The sequence below is a fragment of the Xyrauchen texanus genome, chromosome 12 (genome assembly GCF_025860055.1).
Source record: "Xyrauchen texanus isolate HMW12.3.18 chromosome 12, RBS_HiC_50CHRs, whole genome shotgun sequence".
In the NCBI taxonomy this organism is placed as follows: Eukaryota; Metazoa; Chordata; class Actinopteri; order Cypriniformes; family Catostomidae; genus Xyrauchen; species Xyrauchen texanus.
This window is the reverse complement of record NC_068287.1, coordinates 41527339-41548427: the sequence shown is the minus strand read 5'-3', so window position 1 is coordinate 41548427 and position 21089 is coordinate 41527339. Positions and strand designations below refer to the sequence as shown.

Below are 21089 nucleotides of genomic sequence, written 5' to 3'. Positions count from 1 at the left end.
CGTAGCTACTTTATTGTCATGATTGTGTTTACATGTTTGTGTGATTGTGTGTGACAAAAGCAGTGACAAGAAAACAAGCTAATTATATTATTATAATACAAATAACAGTAACGAGAAACAATAAAATGTAAATAAATAAATAATATCAATAGTAATAATAAAAATAACAGTAACATTCAAATAAAAAATAGAAATAAAATAATAATAAAAATAACAGTAACATTTCAAATAAAAACATATAATAATAACAGTTACAAGATGACCTAACAATAAAATAAAAATTGGTAAAAAAAAATAAAAACACTAAAAATATACAATAAAAAAAATAAATAAACGTTCAGCAAGACATACATAAATATTTGATCTTTTTTATTTCCACATTACATAAACAGAACATTTAGTAATGCTTTGGAGAAAAACATGAAAGGGGGAACATGTGCTGAGGTCACCTGTTGAATCGTCCAATGGCGACGTCCTGTTCCTGATTATGTATTAGATTATGCTGACCTTGCTAGTTTGCCCTCCAATGACGAAGACGCGGCTCATTAATATTAATCACAAGCCTGCGCCATAGTATGATTCGAACATTCGCAACCACGCGCCCTACACTCCCCCTATCGGATTGGTCAAACGAGGGGTCAAAGTTAAAAAGTAGGCCGATTTGCACTTTAAACCTCACTTTGTACTTCCTCCTTATGCTGGTGTAATATCTCAGACAGCTGAAGTCGTGATATGTGGTTCAGGTCATTGGTGGCGAGTGCGTGCACTCTCGGTGTTCTCGCAGCTGTCCCGCAGAAATTCGGTATGTTTGCATAAATATCTTCATCCTTGCATACGCACAATGGCTTATTTATCGAAGTGAAACCATCAGCCAGCGCTGTCATACAACCCTTTTCTTTATACATAGACAATGTTTTGGTCTGTTGTTAGAAACCAACTTTAGTTTATGTAAGCAGACTTGTTGACATACACGTTATCAATTGTGGCATGCCGCATGTATTTAATGCATATAACCGTGATCATATGACATAATAGTAAACATAAATGAACACCTGAAATGTCTTGCAGTAAGAGTGATGCCTTTGTTTACTATAAAAAGTTACAAAACCACGTGTCAATGGTTTCTTGATACATCGTTCCAATTTCATTATGACGTCAAATTCCTTCGTTTGGTGCATTGTAGTGTAATTATGCCATGCTTTATTGTGTTACAGAATTGCATTAGATGCAACATTCAAAACATTGACCAGCAGCAAAGCATATAACATCGTCCCAGTTGAGCTTAAAAGATATAGAGAGATAAATTCAGAAAACAATACAGACTGTAGCACCAAATGTTGTCTTGTTCACTGGTAATATCTAAAAACACACTCTAGTGGGCTCCATTTCACCCCATACAGATGTCTAATGAACATATATAAGTGATTGTATATGGGAATATATATACATATTTAAATTCCACTATGATTTAGGAAATATATGTTACATATTTGAAATTGGCCATTGATGTAGTATTTTTAAAATATGTATTACATGCATGTACAGCTATTTCACTTTTTATACAAGTTCAAATCATATGTGAACCAACATAATGAATGTGTTTTACATATATAGCCGTAAATCAGATTGCTGTAGGCTAATGGTTCCAAAACGAATACAAATAATGATCATGTTGCCACTAAAACCTGTTGAACAGGCTAAATGAACTCTTACAATGGTTAGTTTCCACCAAAATATTGTAGTTACTACAGTTATTGTTAACATAATAAGACTTCAAAATGGGATATCTGCACACAATGTACAAAATTTTTGATTTAGAATCTTTTAAATAGTGCTGCTGGCTTATACCAAGTTATAACACCCTGCTGGAAAATCAAAATCATGCCAGTTTTGGAACATGAATAATTTGTTTAACCAGGTCCCCATTAGCTTCGACAAGGTGCTAGTCTACCTGATCATCCTCCTAATCCAGGTTATTACCAAGCTGTGACTGGGTAATAATAAAAAGAGCAACTAGAAACCATGTGAAACCAAGTGGATTTTCCCACAGGGCAGTTTTATTGCTGTAAGAATAAGTGTAGTAACTACACATAAAAAGGCTGCTTGTTCAGTTTACTTAATTAAAATGAACCAACCCAACACAGTTCTAGACCATTTAAGCACAGCTTGAAATGTTATGGTGTTTTATACATTTCAGTTTGTAAAATGTAAGTTTTCTTAATCCATTTGAGTTGGGACTACATGAATACTTTTAGTAGTGTTAATAATGACACTGGGCAGGGGATTTCCATTTCCCACATGCTTTGAATGGGACTCGATGGGGAGAGTAAATTAAGTTTTATGAATATATAGGGGATACTAGTTAGTGTTTCATGTTTGTTATGTTGAGATTAAGAAGAGATTCTGCATGTGTCTCAATCAGCTCCCTGTGTTGTGGATCAGTATATAATGAACACTAATTCGGGGACTAGCAAGGGTGTTCATCCACTGAGTCATAAGTGTCCCAATGTTCAATTACCTGTGACATGATAATGAGCTCGCGCATTCAAGCGCAGATGTTATTAATCAGCACCATCGCTGGATAAATGACACTATCGTTCATATTCGTTGAAGATATTCAAACGTACAGTGTTATTATGAAAGATAAAGGGCATTGAATGGGGCAGCTGTGGCTCAGGTGGTTGAGCGGTTTGGCAACTAATCACAGGGTTGGTGGTTTAAATCCCGGTCCACATGACTCCACATGCCGAAGTGTCCTTGGGCAAGACACTGAACCCCAAGTTGCTCCTAATGGCAGGCTAGCTGCCTTGCATGGCAGCTCTGCCGCCATTGGTGTATGAATGTGTGTGTGTGAATGGGTGAATGAGTCACAGTGTAAAGCGTTTTTAATACCGCTAAGGTTAAAAAGGCGCTATATAAGTGCAGACTATGTGCCCATCTTCTAACGTTTTTAGAGACTTCACAAGACTTGACGACATTTCCGGTTAGTGAACATGGTGAGCAACAATTATTTTGTGATTAAGACAGCCCAAAATATGGCCGACTCCCTGATTAGTGCACTGACTACTGAACAAGGGAGCTGATTCGCTTCGTTCAGCAAATGCTACGCTGATCATAGCATAGTTACTAAACTACACTCTGTAGTGCTTCCAACCAGCATGTATTTAGCATGCTAACATTCACTTTTACCATTTAGTACATAAAGAAATGAAATGGATTTATTTGAGTTACACTGACATGTCTAATTTTGTTGGGTTTACCCAATTCAACTAGGTTCTTTCTACACAAACTGTTTGTGTTGAGATTACAAAGTCATTTGAAATTAAGAAAACCCATTTCAAACATGTTGTACCACTGAATCAAGTTCAGCCAAAGAGCTATTTTTTTTGTCATTGTACATTATCATCTGTAGAATTTATTTATAAAGATAGAACATGCACTAAAGCATAATTTTGATCTGTTTTTCAAGTTCCTACAGCCTTGTTTCACTCCGCTCCTAGGAAATCATCTCTGGTGGAACAGTCCGACATGAAGGTAGAACTGCTGCCTGCTCTCACCGACAACTACATGTACCTTCTCATTGATGAGGACACTAAGGAAGCCGCCATTGTTGATCCAGTAGAGCCACAGAAAGTACGAATTCCTCATTGTGTTTTGCACATTCAATACCGTATCCAATGGACTCAACCCTGTCATTTCTCTCAGGTAGTAGATGCAGCCAAAAAGCATGGCGTGAAACTCAAAACCGTCCTAACCACTCATCATCACTGGTGAGTCAGGCCTGAAATAAACTATATTTGGTTCTTTGTTGTTTATGCAGCCAATATGCGCTAATAAAAGGGCAGAAATGCATCGGAAACTAATAGGAAAGTTGATGTAAATGTTTCTAAATCACTTGCAGGGATCATGCTGGAGGTAATGAGAAGTTAGTGAAGTTAATGCCGGGTCTTACAGTGTATGGCGGAGATGACAGAGTGGGAGCGTTGACTCAGAAAGTTACACACTACAACACTTTCAAGGTGAGCCTGATGAGACCGTATTATTACCTGTTAAAGGGTAAAAAATCGTTCACCCAAAAATGAAAATTCTTCAATTACTCACCCTCATGTTGCCCGATGCTCTTCAATCCAGAACATGTTCAGGAGGCACGTTTCAGGTCACGGGGTTTGTCAATTTGATTAAACTGTGATCTTATTTTCTGTATGATCTCAGGTGGGCTCACTGAATGTTAAGTGTCTGTTTACGCCGTGTCACACCAGTGGTCACATCTGCTACTTCGTAACAAAAGAAAACAGCACCGAACCACCAGCTGTGTTCACGGGTGAGACATATTTTACTCACAACAGCAAGTTTCAAGTTAACGGCCAAGTAAATTATATTTCTTTAGCAATTAAAAAACCAAACAGATATATTCGCCTTTACTGATGAATATAAATAACTGGAATGTGTTCTGTGTTTGCAAATGATTGCAAAAGACATTCTTTATTTTAAAGACTTTAATACGTATTTATATTTTTAGATTTCTCTAGATTTTTACATAATCTGAAGAAAATGTGAGTGGTGCACCACTTATTATCTCTGTTTGTTGACAGGCAGTTGATTCTTGTTATATTCAAATCATAAATACAATTTGCAGGGGACACTTTGTTCATGGCCGGCTGTGGAAAGTTCTTTGAAGGTACAGCTGAAGAGATGTACAAAGCCCTGATAGAGGTTTTAGGCCGTCTTCCTCCAGAGACGGTAATGATTTCACCATTTAAAACTGAACACTTTTCTCCGAAAGTGGAAAAACAATGGCTCTGAAATTGTAAATGTGTGTACCTGGTAATGAATTCATCGTTGTTTTAATTGTAACATCAGACACATGACTGGACTGGGAAGAGATGGGGGGTTGGGGTTGATCCGCCCTGATCGGCCCCAAAGTGTGTCAGCCCACCGGGAAAATGCCCAGTATGCCAGATTACCAGGGCATATCTCATAATATTATTTGCTATGTTAATACATGTATTAAAAATAAAAAGGATGGCAAACAGTAAGTATTCTATATGATCAGAAAACATATAATATATATATTTTTTTTTTTAAATACTCCAAAAACGTTAAACCAGGGGACAAATATTTCCTCTTAATGGAAAAGTTCATTTCTGACATTACTCCATAAACAATGTTTTGAACACTTTTTGTTAAACAAACTGTAAATGGTTATTTTACAATGTTTCTATAAATGGTAAATTAGATTTTAATGTAAATGTGAATCTAAACTCTCACATGTTCTGTTTGTTTGTTTGTTTGTTTCAGCGTGTTTACTGTGGTCACGAGTACACCATCAACAATTTGAAATTTGCACGGCACGTTGAACCAAATAATGAAGCCATTCGAACAAAATTAGCATGGGCCAAGGTATTTAACTTTCTTCTTTAACCCTTATATTCTTTGCAGATGGTTCCCTTACAAAGTGTACAAAAGGAAAAACCTTTATTTTATACTGATAGGAGAAATATAACAATGGAGAGCCGACCATTCCTTCCACGGTGGCAGATGAGTTCACATTTAACCCATTCATGAGAGTCAGGTACTGTATGTGCAATTATTCTCAACATTGCATCACCAACTTGCACTTCCTGTCTATGCATTTTACATGATCTTGACTTCTGAGTAACACAAACTTTGGTTGAACTTGGAATAATATTGTTGGGCAACAAGGAAGTGGAGCTCATAGTTAGTAATGTCTATTTTTAAACATTATATTTTTCAGCTTGATTCAAGTTCAAGCCAATATAAAGGCATTAACAGAAAGAAGAGACATAAAATGCACATAAAATTAAATATAACATTAATTTAAAAATTAAAACAAACAAACAACAAGAAAGCAATGATTTGAAAAAATATTTTCTCTTTTCCTTGTGTTTGAAAAACAGAAAATAAAAACATACAAAATAAATAAAATCAATAGAAAGTAAAGCTCTTTTCCTTGTATATAAAAACATGAAGGCAACAAAAACAAATAAATAAACTTCAAAAGGAATAATTGTTTTGAAATCGATTCAAATTTCCTTTTTTGAAAAAGTAAAAAAAGATTTAAAAAAAACAATAATAATAATAAAAAAAGTCAAACAATAAAGCAATGATTGTTTTATAATCCATTTTGATTTATTTTGTATTTACTTGTGTTTGAAATGCACTTAAAATGTAAAACAAAGACAACAAAATACAAATATAAAATAAAGGCATCAAAAACAAACAAATAAATAAAATACAAAGCAATAATTGTTTTAAAAGCAGTTCAAATTTCTTTGTCTGAAAAACAGAAAAATAAAAAAGACAAAAACAATAATAAAATAAATACATTCAAACAATAATTGTTTCAAAGATTGTTGAAATAAATTGATTTCTTTCGCATATCCTTGTGTTTGAAAAACACAAAAATACACAAAATAAATACAAAATAAAAGCAAAGATTGTATAAAATCTGTTTTTATTTCTTTTGCATTTTCTTATGCTTGATAAACTGAAAAAATAAAAAACAACAAAAATAAAATGAAGGCAACAAAAAAATAAATAAATAAATAAAATACAAAGCAATCATAGTTTTAAAATCAATTCAGATGTCCTTGTTTGAAAAAAAGAAACAAGCAAAAAAAGTACAAAAATACATATAATAATATAAATGTGTGTGTATGTGTGTGTGTGTATATATATATATATATATATATATATATATATATATATATATATATATATATAATATATATAATAAATATTGTTTCTTTTTTCAATTCCATGTGTTGACACATCAGAGAGAAGTCTGTACTGGAGCATGCTGGGACCAGTGACCCAATTGAAGCCATGAGGAGCATCCGTAAGGAGAAAGACAGTTTTAGGGTTCCGAAGGATTGAGCCCATGTCATCTCAGGCTCGCCTTTGTGTTAACCATCACCAGTACGATCATCTGTGCTTGACATTTCACTAGCAATAGCAGAACTTCCTGCAGACACATGGTACATGGAAACTTTAGTTGCATTTACATACGCTCCATTGAAAGCAATAGCACAATTATTTACCTGTTTATTTTTATGAAGTCAACTAATGGTCTTAAATGAGCAATATACTAGATTATTTACCTGTATGACAGAAATACAGTGTATTTGTGAAAATCATTGTTGCAAGCAATACATCTAATTGAAAAAGATTATAATTCTCTCTGTCTCTCTCTATATATATATATATATATTACTGTTTATAGTTACAGTTGCAAATGTTTTCGTGTTAATCTGCATATATAAGAAGTTATGATCATGCACTAGCTCTGTGTTATAGGTTACACTTTATTATGTAAGTTTACGTACGTTTTAAATTCTAATTTTGACATTTTCAGGCTTTGTCACTTTTCTGAAGGATCCAGGCCATGTTTGTCTAAATGTGCAATGTTTTATTTTGTAAATCAAAAAGAAATATTTTATATTTTGAGATATTATTGGGTCTTGTGAACAATTGTCAATAAGCGGTGTTCCAACCAAACTATATTATGTATGTTCATATCAATCTTAAAATTGTTTGTGATTGAAATGCTTTAATTTTGTGGTGTCCGGTTTATTTTGAATGTAGACAATGTTGAACACTGGAGATGCTTGTTTCAGCTTTTTCGTCTTTTGTTTAAGCTCATTCAGTTGTTGTGGTTTCAGTTGATCTGGCACTTTCCGTCATCAAAAGTAACAGAGAAGATCTAATTGTGCTCAATCTCAATTAAAGTCTTAATGTTAAAGTAACTGCTGTTTGCTTTTATTTTAAATATATATCATTAGATTGCATTTTAAATATATTGCTTGTTTATAACACTATATTTAATAAATATATATTTGACATATTTTTGCTTGTTTATATATATATATATATATATATATATATATATATATATATATATATATATATATATATATATATATATATATAAACTATAAAAAACAATGCATATTATGTATATTTGTAAAATTATAACTGAAAAGAATGCAAACAGTGAAACTACTCTTAAGTGTGTGTGTGGCTGGATTGTGTAACTGTGGCATCTAATAACTACAGTTAAAGATTTGAATATGTTATCATTTGAATAGATTGTTTGAGAATTCTAACGGCTTCACCTGAAATACTTTATCTCTGTATGAGATAACAATGTATTATCTTCACAGGAAATTATGCCATACGCTGTATCCGTTCACCTCTTGAAATAACATACGTTGTTCAATAATGCTAAACTTTATGTAAAATCAGAGATTGGCTTGAATTAAAATCAGGCATTTTATTATTATTAAGAAAAAAATGATAGCTGTAAATAAATGTACAAATACATGTCAAATGTTTGAGTAAAATACATTTTATTTCCTCAAATATGATATATATATATATATATACACACACACACACACGGAATATCATACATTCAGGTTTACACATCAAAAAGAAGAGAAAAAGAATAATAATAAAAATAATAAAGTTGAAGAAACTATACATGAAAATGTATGGCAATGTTAAAAATAAACATAACTGTGGGTCTTATCAAGATGTATGGATACAATATATACAAAAGGCCACTTTGATACGAAAAAAAAAAGCATGTCCCAACCAGAAATGTTCAGCATTTGCTTTTAATATTTGCTTGAGGAAAACATTACTTAATCAGTCAATTATTTCCATATTTGTATAACACATGATTATGAGTGTACAGCTGGTGTAGTGTCAAATCCATGCTAAAGATGGACTTAATGGAACAGTTCAACCATACATTAAAATTCTGTCATTATTTACGAACCCTCATGTTGTTTTAAACCCCTATGTCTTTCTTCAGTGTGATGCAGAATGGTATTCACCATTTATTTTCATTGAAAAATGCAGTAAAATGTGAATGGTGACGGAGGCTAACATTTCCAATGTACATCACAGATAAAAGCCATATTGGTTTTAAACAACAAGAGGGCGAGTAAACGATTTGTGGGTGAACTGTTCCTTTAAAAGTCCAAACAAACAACAGAGTCTCAGAAACATCTCGGCTCTTCACCACTTTATACTGAGTCCACTGCTGTTTTTTTCTACTGCGTGGTACTGTGTGTGGAGTAACAGTCTGGCTTTCTCCTCTCCAACGCTTTCTAACCAGCTGTGGTAAAGTTCAGCCACTCGTGTGTCCTCCTCAGGCGTCGAGGTGCGTTCAGCGCCATACAATTCTTCTACTTGCTGAAGCAACTCCTTCTTGGATTGATCAGATGACGCCTTGAGCTGCCCTCCGCCATTAAGGCATCCTAAAAATGTAAGTAAGAAAAAATGTGAGAATCAGACCTCATGTTAAAATGAAGAAATTGAGATCACTGAGCCACTAAACAAACATCATCCAAATTTTGGAATAGACGATATTCAAAAGTTCTGTATCAAAGGCTTTAAATACTGAACAGTAAGATCCTACTGTCATGTTTTGGGTGTGTGCTAAAGCAAGCATCACTATTATTATTGCTCATACTTGGGGCATGGGGTTTGTTCAAATCTCTAACCCCAAATATTAGCTAAATGTTTGCTACAGACATAAATGAAACCTCAAATAATGAGGCTTGTCAAGGAGAGGTGTGCTATTGGTTTTCTAAACAATCAATGGCGAATTTTGCACGGACAAATCTCACTCATTTTCTTAAGAAAATATCAACAATTTGTTAAATTGTGCTTAAAATTTCACCCAAAAATGAAAATTCTCTCATCATTTACTCATGCCATCCCAGATCTGTGACTTTCTTTCTTCTGCTTAACACAAAGATTTTTAGAAGAATATCTCAGCTCTGTAGGTCCATACAATGCAAGTGAATGTTAAACAAAACGTTGAGGTCAAAAAAGCACATTAAGTGAGCATGAAAGTAATCGATAAGACTCCAGTGGTTAAATCCTTTTTGACTATAAAGTCCCAGTAGGTGGCGATGTGCAATGTGAATGACCAAAAACAAAAGAACAAAAATGTGAAAGTGAAATTGGAGATTTATGGTAACAAAATTACTTAAATATTAACTGTTTCTCTCCCGCACATATGTAGTTTCTGAAGATATGGATTTTACCCCTGTATGGATTACTTTTATGCTGCTTTTTTTAGCTTCAAAGTTTTGGACCCTGTTGACTTGCATTGTAAGGACCTACAGAGCAGAGATATTCTTTTAAAAATCTTTTTGTGTTCAGCAGAAGAAAGTCATTCACATCTGGGAGGGCATGAGGGTGAGTAAATGATGAGAGACTTTTCATTTTTGTGTGAACCCTGCAAAACTTTGCAGAATTTCTTTACATCTCACCGGATGGACATGCCATCACTTCTACAAAGTGATAAGGTGATTTCCCTCTTTTCAGCTTCTGCACCAGGTTCTGAATGTTCCGGAAGCCATAAACAGCAGCAAACTGCAACAGAACTTTACCGTCCTTCTCTAGAGTCACTTCCTGGAAGTCTTTGTTTCTGATAGAAACAACAGAAAAATTACAAACACAAATGAAGGATTACAAAGAATTAAAATAATTAATTGACCTATTTAACAAAGAAATGCATAATATTTTGTATGTTTGTTAATTTATGTAATGCTACCATAATACAATGATGGCATCAAGTAATATACTGTACACTAAAGTCAGACCAATATGTTGGTTTTACAGATTAATCGGTGCTGATTGTTTCTATCTGGAACTTGTTCTCTCTAAATCTTTTATCATTGACAAACTCAATCCATATTTTTATCCTCACTTCAATGCATATTTTGTTATTTTGATTAGATAATAATAAAAACAATAATATATATATATATACACACACACACACACACACACACACACACTACCGTTCAAAAGTTTGGGGTCACTTGAATGAAATGTTTCTCATGATCTTCAAATTCTTTTGATTTGAAGGCATATGCTTAAATGTTTAAAATTAGTTTTGTGGAAAACAATATAATTGTGCCAACATAAACATTTATTTCATTACAAAACAAATGTTTTATTTAAAAAAAAAAACAAAAGTTTTTGAAATTGATGACTTGGACCGAATAATTAAGAAAAGAAGCCACTAAGTGCCCAACATAGATGGGAACTCATTCAATGCTGTTTAAAATGCATCCCAGGGTGATTCCTCACTTCAAATTGACTCCAGACAATTAGCTTCTGAGAGGCTAATTGAAGGCTTGACATCATTTTCTGGAATTTTCCAAGCTGCTTAAAGGCACAGTTAACTTAAACTTCTGACCCACTGGAATTGTGATATAGTCAATTAAAAGTGAAACAATCTGTATGTAAACAATTGTTGGAAAAATTACTCGTGTCATGCACAAAGTAGACGTCCAAAACGACTAGCTAAAACTATAGAGTTGTTAAAAAATTTGTTAAAATTACTACCCCCCCTTCATCTGGTGAATATATAGGCTATTAAATGCATAATTTGGTAAATACTTACATAAAGACCATTATAATGCTGCCAAGTCACCGTCATTTCAAAATAAGAGTCCCTGTTGTGTTTTGGGCTTGTTTATAGTTAAGAGTCCCGCGTTATGGACCAAATCTTAATTTTGTTTATTGGGATTTTGGTTGAACAAACTGCATCCAGGACTTTATTCATTTTACAATCTTGTAGCTTCGGTGTCCTTCAAAGTAATGAAAGATATTTTTCATATTCAATACATTTTTAGAATTTTTCTAATAATGTTAAAATCGAATCGGCCATAAATCTGTTATCAGCTTTTTCCACCACCTTAGTTATCGGTCAACCTCTAATGTATACTATGATGTATAATAAACCACTACTTTGGCAACGTCACCGCCTATGTCAAAATTGGAAGTGGTGGCAAAAAAGACTGGCGCGAACAGTAAACCAAATCTATAGTTAGCTGACCCAACAGTCCTCAAACAGTTAGCCGTTACCTTTAAAAGGTCTGGTTAAGCTAAACTAAATTCTGTGCTGCGCTGTCAAAATCACAATAGAAAAAACCCCACCAAATTCAGTATGCATGTTATTAATGACACATACTGAGAAGCAGACCAGCCCAGAATCTAAACGCAATGCGCAAAGTTGCACGCAAAGCGTTTTCCTCCCATAGAAAACCTGTCATAAAGAAAATGCTTAACGTGGCTTAATGATGTGCATAATGAATTTGGTGTTCAAATATGACTGTTTTAGTACATTGAGCCATGTTAAGCTTTTTTTACATAAAGCGTTTTAGAATGACCCTCATTTCCAACTCACGGCTTTTCAGCAAACATTTCATTGCAGGCGTGTTGTTAACTTATACTTTCATTTAATGGATTATTAAAACTAGCAATGTTACTCGCAATATTGTACCCAAACCTGAAGGCTAATTCTATTCTACTTGATCTTTTAGCGATATTTAGAGGAGCTAGTTAACGCTAGCTTTCAAATCTAATGCAACAGTTTGCTGGCTTTCTGCCATCACTTACTACGCATGCACGGCAATGTTTGTAAACAGTGGGATTGGTCTATACGACAGTACTGAATGATTACTGTTTCATATACCATAGTATTTACATGGTACTCCAAAGTAATTCAAAGAATACAGTGATATTACTACGATACATGTACAAAACAACTGCTCTATTGCCATGGTGCATGCACAAAAACGTGTACTTTTATGGAACTAAGTGCTAAAAATTGTCTATCAATAAAATCATGGTTCTTGGGATTTTGTTACAATCTGAATTGGTCAATTCAGACTTACTTCATTGTCTTGTATGTAAGTTCCTGTATTTCAACCCCGAAGAGTTGTTTGGCTGCATGTTTGCATATGTGATGAAGATACCCTCCCGATCCACTTCCTGCATGACTCAGCAACTCCTCTCCACATACATTACTGAACCTAAAGCAACACACACACACCAAGAAATACTATTTGATTTCCTTAAAGGGTTTGTGTATTATACCTTGTTTATCATTAAGAACTCACATTGAGTCTAGAGGTGCCGGTTCCACGTCCCTCAAAATAACATTCTCCTCTTCCAACATCTTCAGCACTTCACCTGTGAACAAACCACACAGATGAGGGGCTGAGCAACATTCTTGCAACACATTTACATTTATGCATTTGGCAGACACTTTTATCCAAAGCGACTTACAGTGCACTTATTACAGGGACAATCCCCCCGGAGCAACCTGGAGTTAAGTGCCTTACTCAAGGACACAATGGTGGTGGCTGTGGGGATCGAACCAGCAACCTTCTGATTACCAGTTCTGTGCTTTAGCCCACTACACCACCACCACTTGCCATTTCACTTAGTTCATCCTTTTAATGATTTTACATTCACACACCTGAAGTGATGACACAGTCCACCTCTCTAGTCTCATATTCAGCTCAGGTAGAAGTCTGGTCTTGAGGCTTCCAACTTCTTATCATAGCAAGGCATCACAGTCACATGGTAGATGTTCTGTGGTGAAACTCCCTATCAAAGCAGAGGATTACTATTGCAGATCCACATGGACATGGTTGTAGATCTTGCATTAAACAGTTAAAAGGTACAAAAGGAAACACTGATGCATTTGGCACAAAGACAGTTTCTTGCTCTCTGAAGTTTAAACCATTTTTTACAGGGGAAATACCTCAGTTAATGTTGCTACTATTAAATCATAAAACATTTTAGTAAGAAAGGGTGATTATGTGTAAAGCATGAAAATTGCACCTCCTAAGGGACTGTTGTTGAACTCCTAAATGCATTTTCATTACTGGTATCCGGCTTTTTTGACCTGTATTTTAGTACCTTCTGAGTGGCGAAGTAACCCTTGACTAGAGATCCCATCATCTGCTGAGGTGAGCGGGTCGTACTGATATAAGGGAGGATAAATTCCCCATGAGTCTTCTCAGCATAACAAATCCACCCTGAATGAACATAGAAAGGTTATTTAACAAGAATCAAATCTCAGCAGGGAACAGATAATAAGTCCGATGGCTTGGTCCCATGATAAAACACACTACCAAACATGGCAGAAGACTTTTTACAGATCTAAATACATAAATACACTTATTAGCCAAAACTTTATGCCGTTGGTCGTCTGTGTGCCACCAAAACAGCACTGACATGCTGAGGCATGGACTCTATAAGACCCCTGAAGGTGTCCTGTGGTATCTGGCATCAAGACATTAGCAGCAGATCCTTCAAGTCCTGTAAGTTGCGATGTGGAGCCACTGTGGATCGGACTTGTTGGTCCAGCACATCCCACAGATGCTCAATCGGATTGAGTTAAGAGGGATTTGGAGGCCAGGGCAACACCTTGAACTCTTCATCATGTTCCTCAAACTATTCCCGTATAATATGTGCAGTGTGGCAGAGCGCATTATCCTGCTGAAAGAGGCCACAGCCATCAGTACCAGGTCTGCAACCATGTTTAGGTAGGTGGCACGTGTCAAATTGACATCCACCCAGGTTTTCCCAGCAGAACATTGCTTAGAGCATCACATTCCCTCCACTGGCTTGTCATCTTCCCACAGTGCATCCTGGTGCCATCACTTCCCCAGGTAATCGGCGCTGCTCACGTAAACGGCCGTCCACCTGATGTAAAAGAAAACGGGACTCATCGGACCAGGCAGACCTCCTTCCACTGCTCCAAGGTCCAGTTCAGACACTTGCGTGCCCATTGTAGACACTTTCAGTGGTGGACAGGGGTCATCATGAGCATTCTGACAGGTCTGCGGCTACGCAGCCCCATATGCAGCAAGGTGTGATGCACTGTGTGTTGTGACACATTCCTCCTGTAAACATCATTCAAATTTTCTGTGACTTGTGCCACAGTAGACCTTCTGTCAGTTCGGACCAGACGGGATAGCCTTTGTTGCCCTCATGCATCGATGAGCCTTGGGCACCCAACACTTTACCGTCGGATTGTGGTTTGTCCCTCCTCGGATCACTGTCAGTAGGTACTCACCACTGCTGGCTGGGAGAACCCAACAAGCCTTGCTGTTTCAGAGATGCTCTGACCCAGTCGTCTGGCCATAACAATTTGGCCCTTGTCAAAGTCACTCAGGTCTCCTGCTCATTTCTCCTGCATTCAACACATTGACTATGAGAACTGATTGTTCGCACACCATCTAATCTACCCAAACCTTGACACGTGGCATTGGTAGGAGATTATCAATGTTATTCGCTTCACCTGGGAGTGGTCATAATGTTTTGGCACATCTGTGTATTTATATATGCTCTGGAACAAATTAAGAGACCACTGCAAAATTATCAGTCTCTCTGGTTTTACTATTTATAGGTGTGTGTTTGAGTAAAATGAACATTTTGTTTTATTATATTAAGTACTGACATTTCTCCCAAATGTTGTCATTTAGAGTATTTATGTGCAGAAAATGACAACTGGACAAAATAACCAAAAAGATGCTGTTTTTAGACCTCCAATAATGCAAAGAAAACAAGTTCATATTCATTTCTGAACAACACAATACTAATGTTTTAACTTAGGAAGAGTTCAGAAATCAATGTTTGGTGGAATAACCCTGATGTTCAATCACAGCTTTCATGCGTCTTGCCACGCTCTCTACCAGTCTTTCACATTGCTGTTGGGTGACTTTATGCCACTCCTGGAGCAAAAACTCAAGCAGCTCGGCTTTGTTTGGCAATCCATCTTCCTCTTGATCACATTCAAGAGGTTACATATCCTAAACATACATATACTTATACATGCAATATACTGTATATATAAGGGTTGAAACAAGATTACCTGGACAGGCAGATGCAAGCATCGGTAAGGCCTTCTTATCCACGTCCTTCCGACTGAATCGCTCCAGAAACTCTCTCTGGCTCTCTAACAGACTGAAAGACCGACTGAATCCGGTTTCGAACACATGATGAACACCTAAAAAAATCAGAAAAGCATTTACATGCAGGTTGTCTGATCTCTTAATATGTTTATGACCTGTAACATAAATTTCAAGCAAAAACAGTTTTTTTGCCCATTCTCACCCAAGTTCTTCAGGAAGCTGGTGAGTCTAAGAGCGACCTCACTGCTGCTGAGACCGTAATGTGCGGCGAGTGAAGCTCTTGACTGCGGCGATACAGACACCACCACCATTTTCTGCTCACTGCTGCTAACCTGCTGCTTAGAGACACATGTTGCTGTTGTAATTTTAGAGAGAAAATCTCAATATTACAAAAAGCCATTTAAAGTAGAACATATTCAAATATTGTATAATTTAAGTTTTTATTTCGAAAGTTTTTGTGCACAGTTTTTTGCAGAGCATGCACTTAATTTCATGATATGAAATTGATTAAGAGAGTAACATTTAACTTACATATTTCAGTAACATTTACTAATTTAAATGAAACTTTAACTAGAACATTCCACATTTTGATCTTTCATCGTTAACACATTAAATAATGTACCACATGACAAATGGAAGCTTTCTTCAGAAACATCCATGCATGCTAAATAGTCTATTAGACAACATCACCTTGAGTACTGGCAAAGGGATGATAATACGGAGCAGTCCACACAGACCTCAACACTTGGTGCACCAAAAAACGATCATGGTAACAATTAACAGATTTGCATTTACATTTATGCATTTGGCAGACGCTTTTATCCAAAGCGACTTACAGTGCACTTAATACAGGGACAATCACCCCGGAGCAACCTGGAGTTAAGTGCCTTGCTCAAGGACACAATGGTGGTGGCTGTGGGGATCGAACCAGAGTCCTTCTGATTACCAGATTACCAGTTATATGCTTAGACCACTACACCATCACCACACTTTTATTTTTTTCACAAATTGCTAATTTTCAGTAAAATATTAACTTCAGACTTCACAAAACAAGACGTAACAACAAAATGAAACAATACAAATCATGTAAATAAACTTGTAAACAGTAAAACATTGCAATCTCAATAATAAATCAATCCTGGTGCATGATGGGAACAGAAGCTTCAAAAAGATAAAGCTGTAGCATGTAACTTTTTCAGTGGTAAACTGTAAACACTGTGTCTCTGTGGCACTTTAAAATTTCCAGTTTGTTTTGAGTGGCCCATCCCAGCAACATTACTCAACCAATGGAGTGAGTTGGGACTATCAGCCTTCTTGAACAACAGCAGACAAGGGGCGTATTCGGGAAGCTGTTTTGAATACATTGTTTATTTTTTGCAATTTTGCTCATTTGTTTTTGCAATTCTGCTCATTTTTTGTGTGCAATTTTGACATTCGGTGGCGCTAGTGTCGCAGAAATTACATACTTCAGCTTTAAGTAAAATTTACTTCTTTTATTTACCACTGACTCAAGATTAATGAGTTAATAAAACAAGTTTTTTCACATTACATGATGACACCTTGTAAAAATAACCAATCATAAATAATATTTACTTATAAACTAAAGCATACATTTTTACATGTTTGAATTAAAAACAAATGTTGTATTTACTTAATATTTTCAAGTTCCCTCTTTAACAAACTTGTTCAGTCAATGTGGAAAGTACAGAATCGTTTCTGCTATATTTACTTATACATTTATCCAAAATATTATTTTGTTTTCAGTGTACTTTGGCTGACATTTTTCAACCCCTCCACTCCAACTACCTAGCTTCATTCTGGTAGGGAACCCATCCTTCATTTTTGTTTTTTTGCTCATTAAATATCCAGTTTCAATCAGAAATGCAAAGTGTTATAGAAGTAAATTGGGTTGTGACCACTGTTTCATGTTGACTTTACATTGAGGTATGTGAAGCAACAATGTAAATTTGATGTACATAATGTACCTTATTATGACGTAGCACACGATATAGTTCCTCATGACTCTGTTGGGTTATAAGGACACTTTCTGCAGATGTAATGCAGCCACTGCATGCGAGGCAGTCATTTAGAGTAATCTTTGCCTTCTCCAACTTTTGCCTTTGGCCATCCTGTTTAAAAGAGCACATATGTGATTTCCTGTCTAAAGCATAAACATTCTTGACAGAGAAAAAAAAAGACACTATTTTGTCTTTTTTTACCATCACCAAATTTACAACAAAGAAAACTAAAAGGACAACTCTATCAGAAAACCGATATTGAATTTAGAAATTTCTTGAGTAAAATAGACACAACCATACAATACTGACTCTAAATAAATGTCACATGATTGCTACTCACCTGCTGGACCTGAAAATAACTGCCATCATCTTCTATTTGAATTTTGGCCACAGATCTTCCCTGTTTCTTCTCCACCTTCACTGGCTTCACACATTCCTATGAAAATGTAAATAAAATGAATTTATACTCAAAAACCCAATGCACACAAACTGACCCAATGGCTCACAAATGCTGTCTAGGTAGGGAGCACACTGGTTTATGAGACCGATCAACTCTCTGTTAGAGGAAGTTTGATATATTGGTTTTACCGATTAATCGGTACCGATAGTTGCTTTTTGGAACTATCAGTTATCGGCAAAAATCGATAGTTGCCGATAGTTTTTTCACCATTTCATAATTCCAAAATAAGGGTCCCTGTTTGTTTCAAGTTTGTTTATATTTAAAAGTCCCACATTATGTAACAAATCTGAATTTATTTCTGGTTATTATTGGGATTTTGGTTGAACAAAAAAATGCATTTGAGATTTTATTATTTTTGGACTCTGCCTTTGCAAGCCATAGTAAAGAAAGAATGAGATTTTAAATCCATTTGAAAAACTATCTGCCTAGTAATCTGCCTTTCCCACCACCTTAGTTATCAGTATCTGCAAAATCCACTATCGGGCGACCTCTACTCTCTGTACCTTTAAGAGCTCTAAATAAGCAAGTACAATTGATGCTATGCGTTTACAAGATCTGAACATTATTATAAATGAATTGTCGGAAACACTTGACACTTCAAAACACTACAAAATGTAGCGTTGATCTACAAGTTAATTACATTCTGTCTGCTCATATGGGCTCGGTAAGTAACCCTTTTTTCCTGACACATCAAGTGAAGCTAAAGTAAACATTTGGAATGTATAGTAAAGTAACCTTTTAATATAACTGACAGAAATAGACATTTAACCTGAGACGGAGTAATAAAATCATCCAGATCTGTGAGTTGCAGTACTCCGCTGAAATGCGACGCCATTGTGTACAACGTTTTCCAACAAGCCCCGCCCTTGTCTGTGATTGGTAAGAATGCTTGAACGACTTTTCAACTGTCTAATCACAGATTGCCTGAAAGGAGCCCTGACCAATCATAACAAACACTGGTGAAGTCAGAGGCGGGGCTTGTCGGAACGCGGATGTAACTACAGCTTGATAAGAGGCAAGCACATTTAACGTCCCTCACAGTTTTGTGCAATAAAGAATTTTAAAAGTCAGACGAAATGAACTTTTAGACATTTGAATATAAAACAACTATACGATAACGGTATTTCATTTCAAGGCATCTTTAAGGCACTTTATGTCGTATTTCTGAGGATTATTACAATCTAAACCAAAGCAATGTGATTTCATCAAGCTGCAAAGACATTTGGAAAGTATCCCAGGTGTCGACATACCAAGTCAATATATCAGTCAAGAATGAACATTCAACATGGAAAAGATTTAATAAAATAATGCGTATTCCAATGGCTCTGACCTTCGGAGTGAGAAGGGAATTGATACTCATTTTTACTTCCCATATATACGACATATTACGGTAGTTCAGGCTGCGTCCGATAGCTGGAAAATGCTGCCTTCAGAGGCTTTATAAGGAGATATGATGAAAATAAAAAGCCTTTAAAACTGTCCCGAGACCATGTTATTAGTTTATCAGTTTTTATTTGTTTATTTATTAGCTTAGTACCATTTAAAAAAAAAAATGCTTTAGTTTTAGCCATTACTGATATCAGTACGTCAACCGCCTCAAAAAGCGCCGTAAAGCTTCGATGTGACGCGCAATTTACTGTCACTTTCAGACAGGGATGTGCGGTACCACTTTTTTATTTTCGAAATGATAACAAGTACTTTTAGGCCAATATAGCCAATATCTCTACCAATAAGATACCTCTATTAAATTGAATTTTTCTGAATTCTTGTAACTTTATTATTACTTAAAGGAATAGTTCACCCTAAAATGAAAATTAACTGATTATTTACTCACCCTCAGGCCATCCAAGATGTAAATTACCTTCTTTTATTCATCAGAACAGGTTGTAAGATTTTTAGGAGATTATTCCAGGTTTTTAGCTTCATCCAGTGCAAGTGAATGGACGCCAATATTTGACGGTCCAAAAAGCACATTTAGTCAGCATCAAAGTAATCCACACGATGCCTACCAAAGTTAATCGATACGTTTGTGTGAAAAACAATTTGAATTAACCTAACTCTTGCGTGAAGTGCGTTCCTCTGTGGTAAACAGAGCGGAACTTCTGAATAACGCGCCAACGTGATGACGTCACACGACAGTGATGTGAAGCATTTAGTGTTTACAGGAAGCAATATTTTAAAGTTAATACATTTATAATAAGCCATTTGTTTTTCACACAAACGTTTCGATTTACTTCAGAAGGTATTACTTGATCGGCGGGAGTCGTCTGGATTACTTTGATGCTGACTAAGTGTGCTTTTTGGGCTGAGAAAAATTGGTGTCCATTCACTTGCATTGGATGAAGCTAAAAACCTGGGATACTTTCCTAAAAATCTTAAATCCTGTTCTGATGAAGATAGAAGGTCATACATCTTGGATGGCCTGAGGGTGTGTAAATTATTAGCAAATTTGTATATATACAAATGTAAAGGAATTGTTCACCCAAAAATATATGGTTACAATTAGTAAAACCATGATTCATTGTATCAAAACCTTGGTTACTGCCAAAAAGAAAGAAAAAACATGGTTTCTATACAGTCGTGGTTACTACAAATATACTGTTTGATAGTTTGGGGAAGGAACAAAGCAGTATACTAAGGAGGTTCCTAATTATCCATTCGCCTCCTGACGTGTCGGTCAGAACACACGATAGGATCCAAACAGTCAGGTTCCTTTCAAAAGGGGTTTATTTACCTAGAAGAAGCCATAAGTCACAGGCACATGACAGGTTGCATATTTAGGTAGTCAAATTGATATGAGGGTATAGGAGAGTATTTGAACAGGTACTTGTGTGCACGTGACTATATGCG

General features: G+C 35.7%; 2 protein-coding genes across 3 annotated transcripts; one reads left to right on the top strand and one right to left on the bottom strand.

Annotated features, from left to right (window-relative positions):
• Positions 1–678: 678 nt before the first annotated feature.
• hagh (hydroxyacylglutathione hydrolase) lies at positions 679–7766 on the top strand. Of its 2 annotated transcripts, none has more exons than XM_052139158.1 (9): positions 679–802; positions 3501–3633; positions 3706–3770; positions 3902–4019; positions 4213–4321; positions 4637–4740; positions 5299–5400; positions 5493–5572; positions 6798–7766. In XM_052139158.1, exons 2-9 carry the CDS (start codon positions 3529–3531, stop codon positions 6895–6897), a joined length of 783 nt encoding a protein of 260 aa, XP_051995118.1. In that variant the 5' UTR covers positions 679–802; positions 3501–3528; the 3' UTR covers positions 6898–7766. The 2 variants fall into 2 exon arrangements, with proteins under 2 accessions (XP_051995118.1, XP_051995117.1); XM_052139157.1 differs by having other exon boundaries at positions 683–802; positions 3470–3633.
• A 616-nt stretch (positions 7767–8382) lies between these two features.
• narfl (nuclear prelamin A recognition factor-like) lies at positions 8383–19093 on the bottom strand. The gene is given in 12 exon segments (XM_052139153.1): positions 8383–9287; positions 10311–10468; positions 12729–12866; positions 12954–13026; positions 13316–13355; positions 13357–13446; positions 13762–13880; positions 15722–15856; positions 15964–16096; positions 17747–17890; positions 18120–18215; positions 19009–19093. Coding segments are annotated over 12 exon segments (1434 nt in total). The 5' UTR covers positions 19075–19093; the 3' UTR covers positions 8383–9045.
• Positions 19094–21089: the final 1996 nt, after the last annotated feature.

Coding starts and splice junctions, on each gene's coding strand:
- hagh (XM_052139157.1), top strand. CDS start 733: ATGTGGTTCAGGTCATTGGTGGCGAGTGCGTGCACTCTCGGTGTTCTC. Junction 3,634..3,705: donor ATCCAGTAGAGCCACAGAAA/GTACGAATTCCT, acceptor CATTTCTCTCAG/GTAGTAGATGCAGCCAAAAA. Junction 5,401..5,492: donor CAAAATTAGCATGGGCCAAG/GTATTTAACTTT, acceptor TTATACTGATAG/GAGAAATATAACAATGGAGA.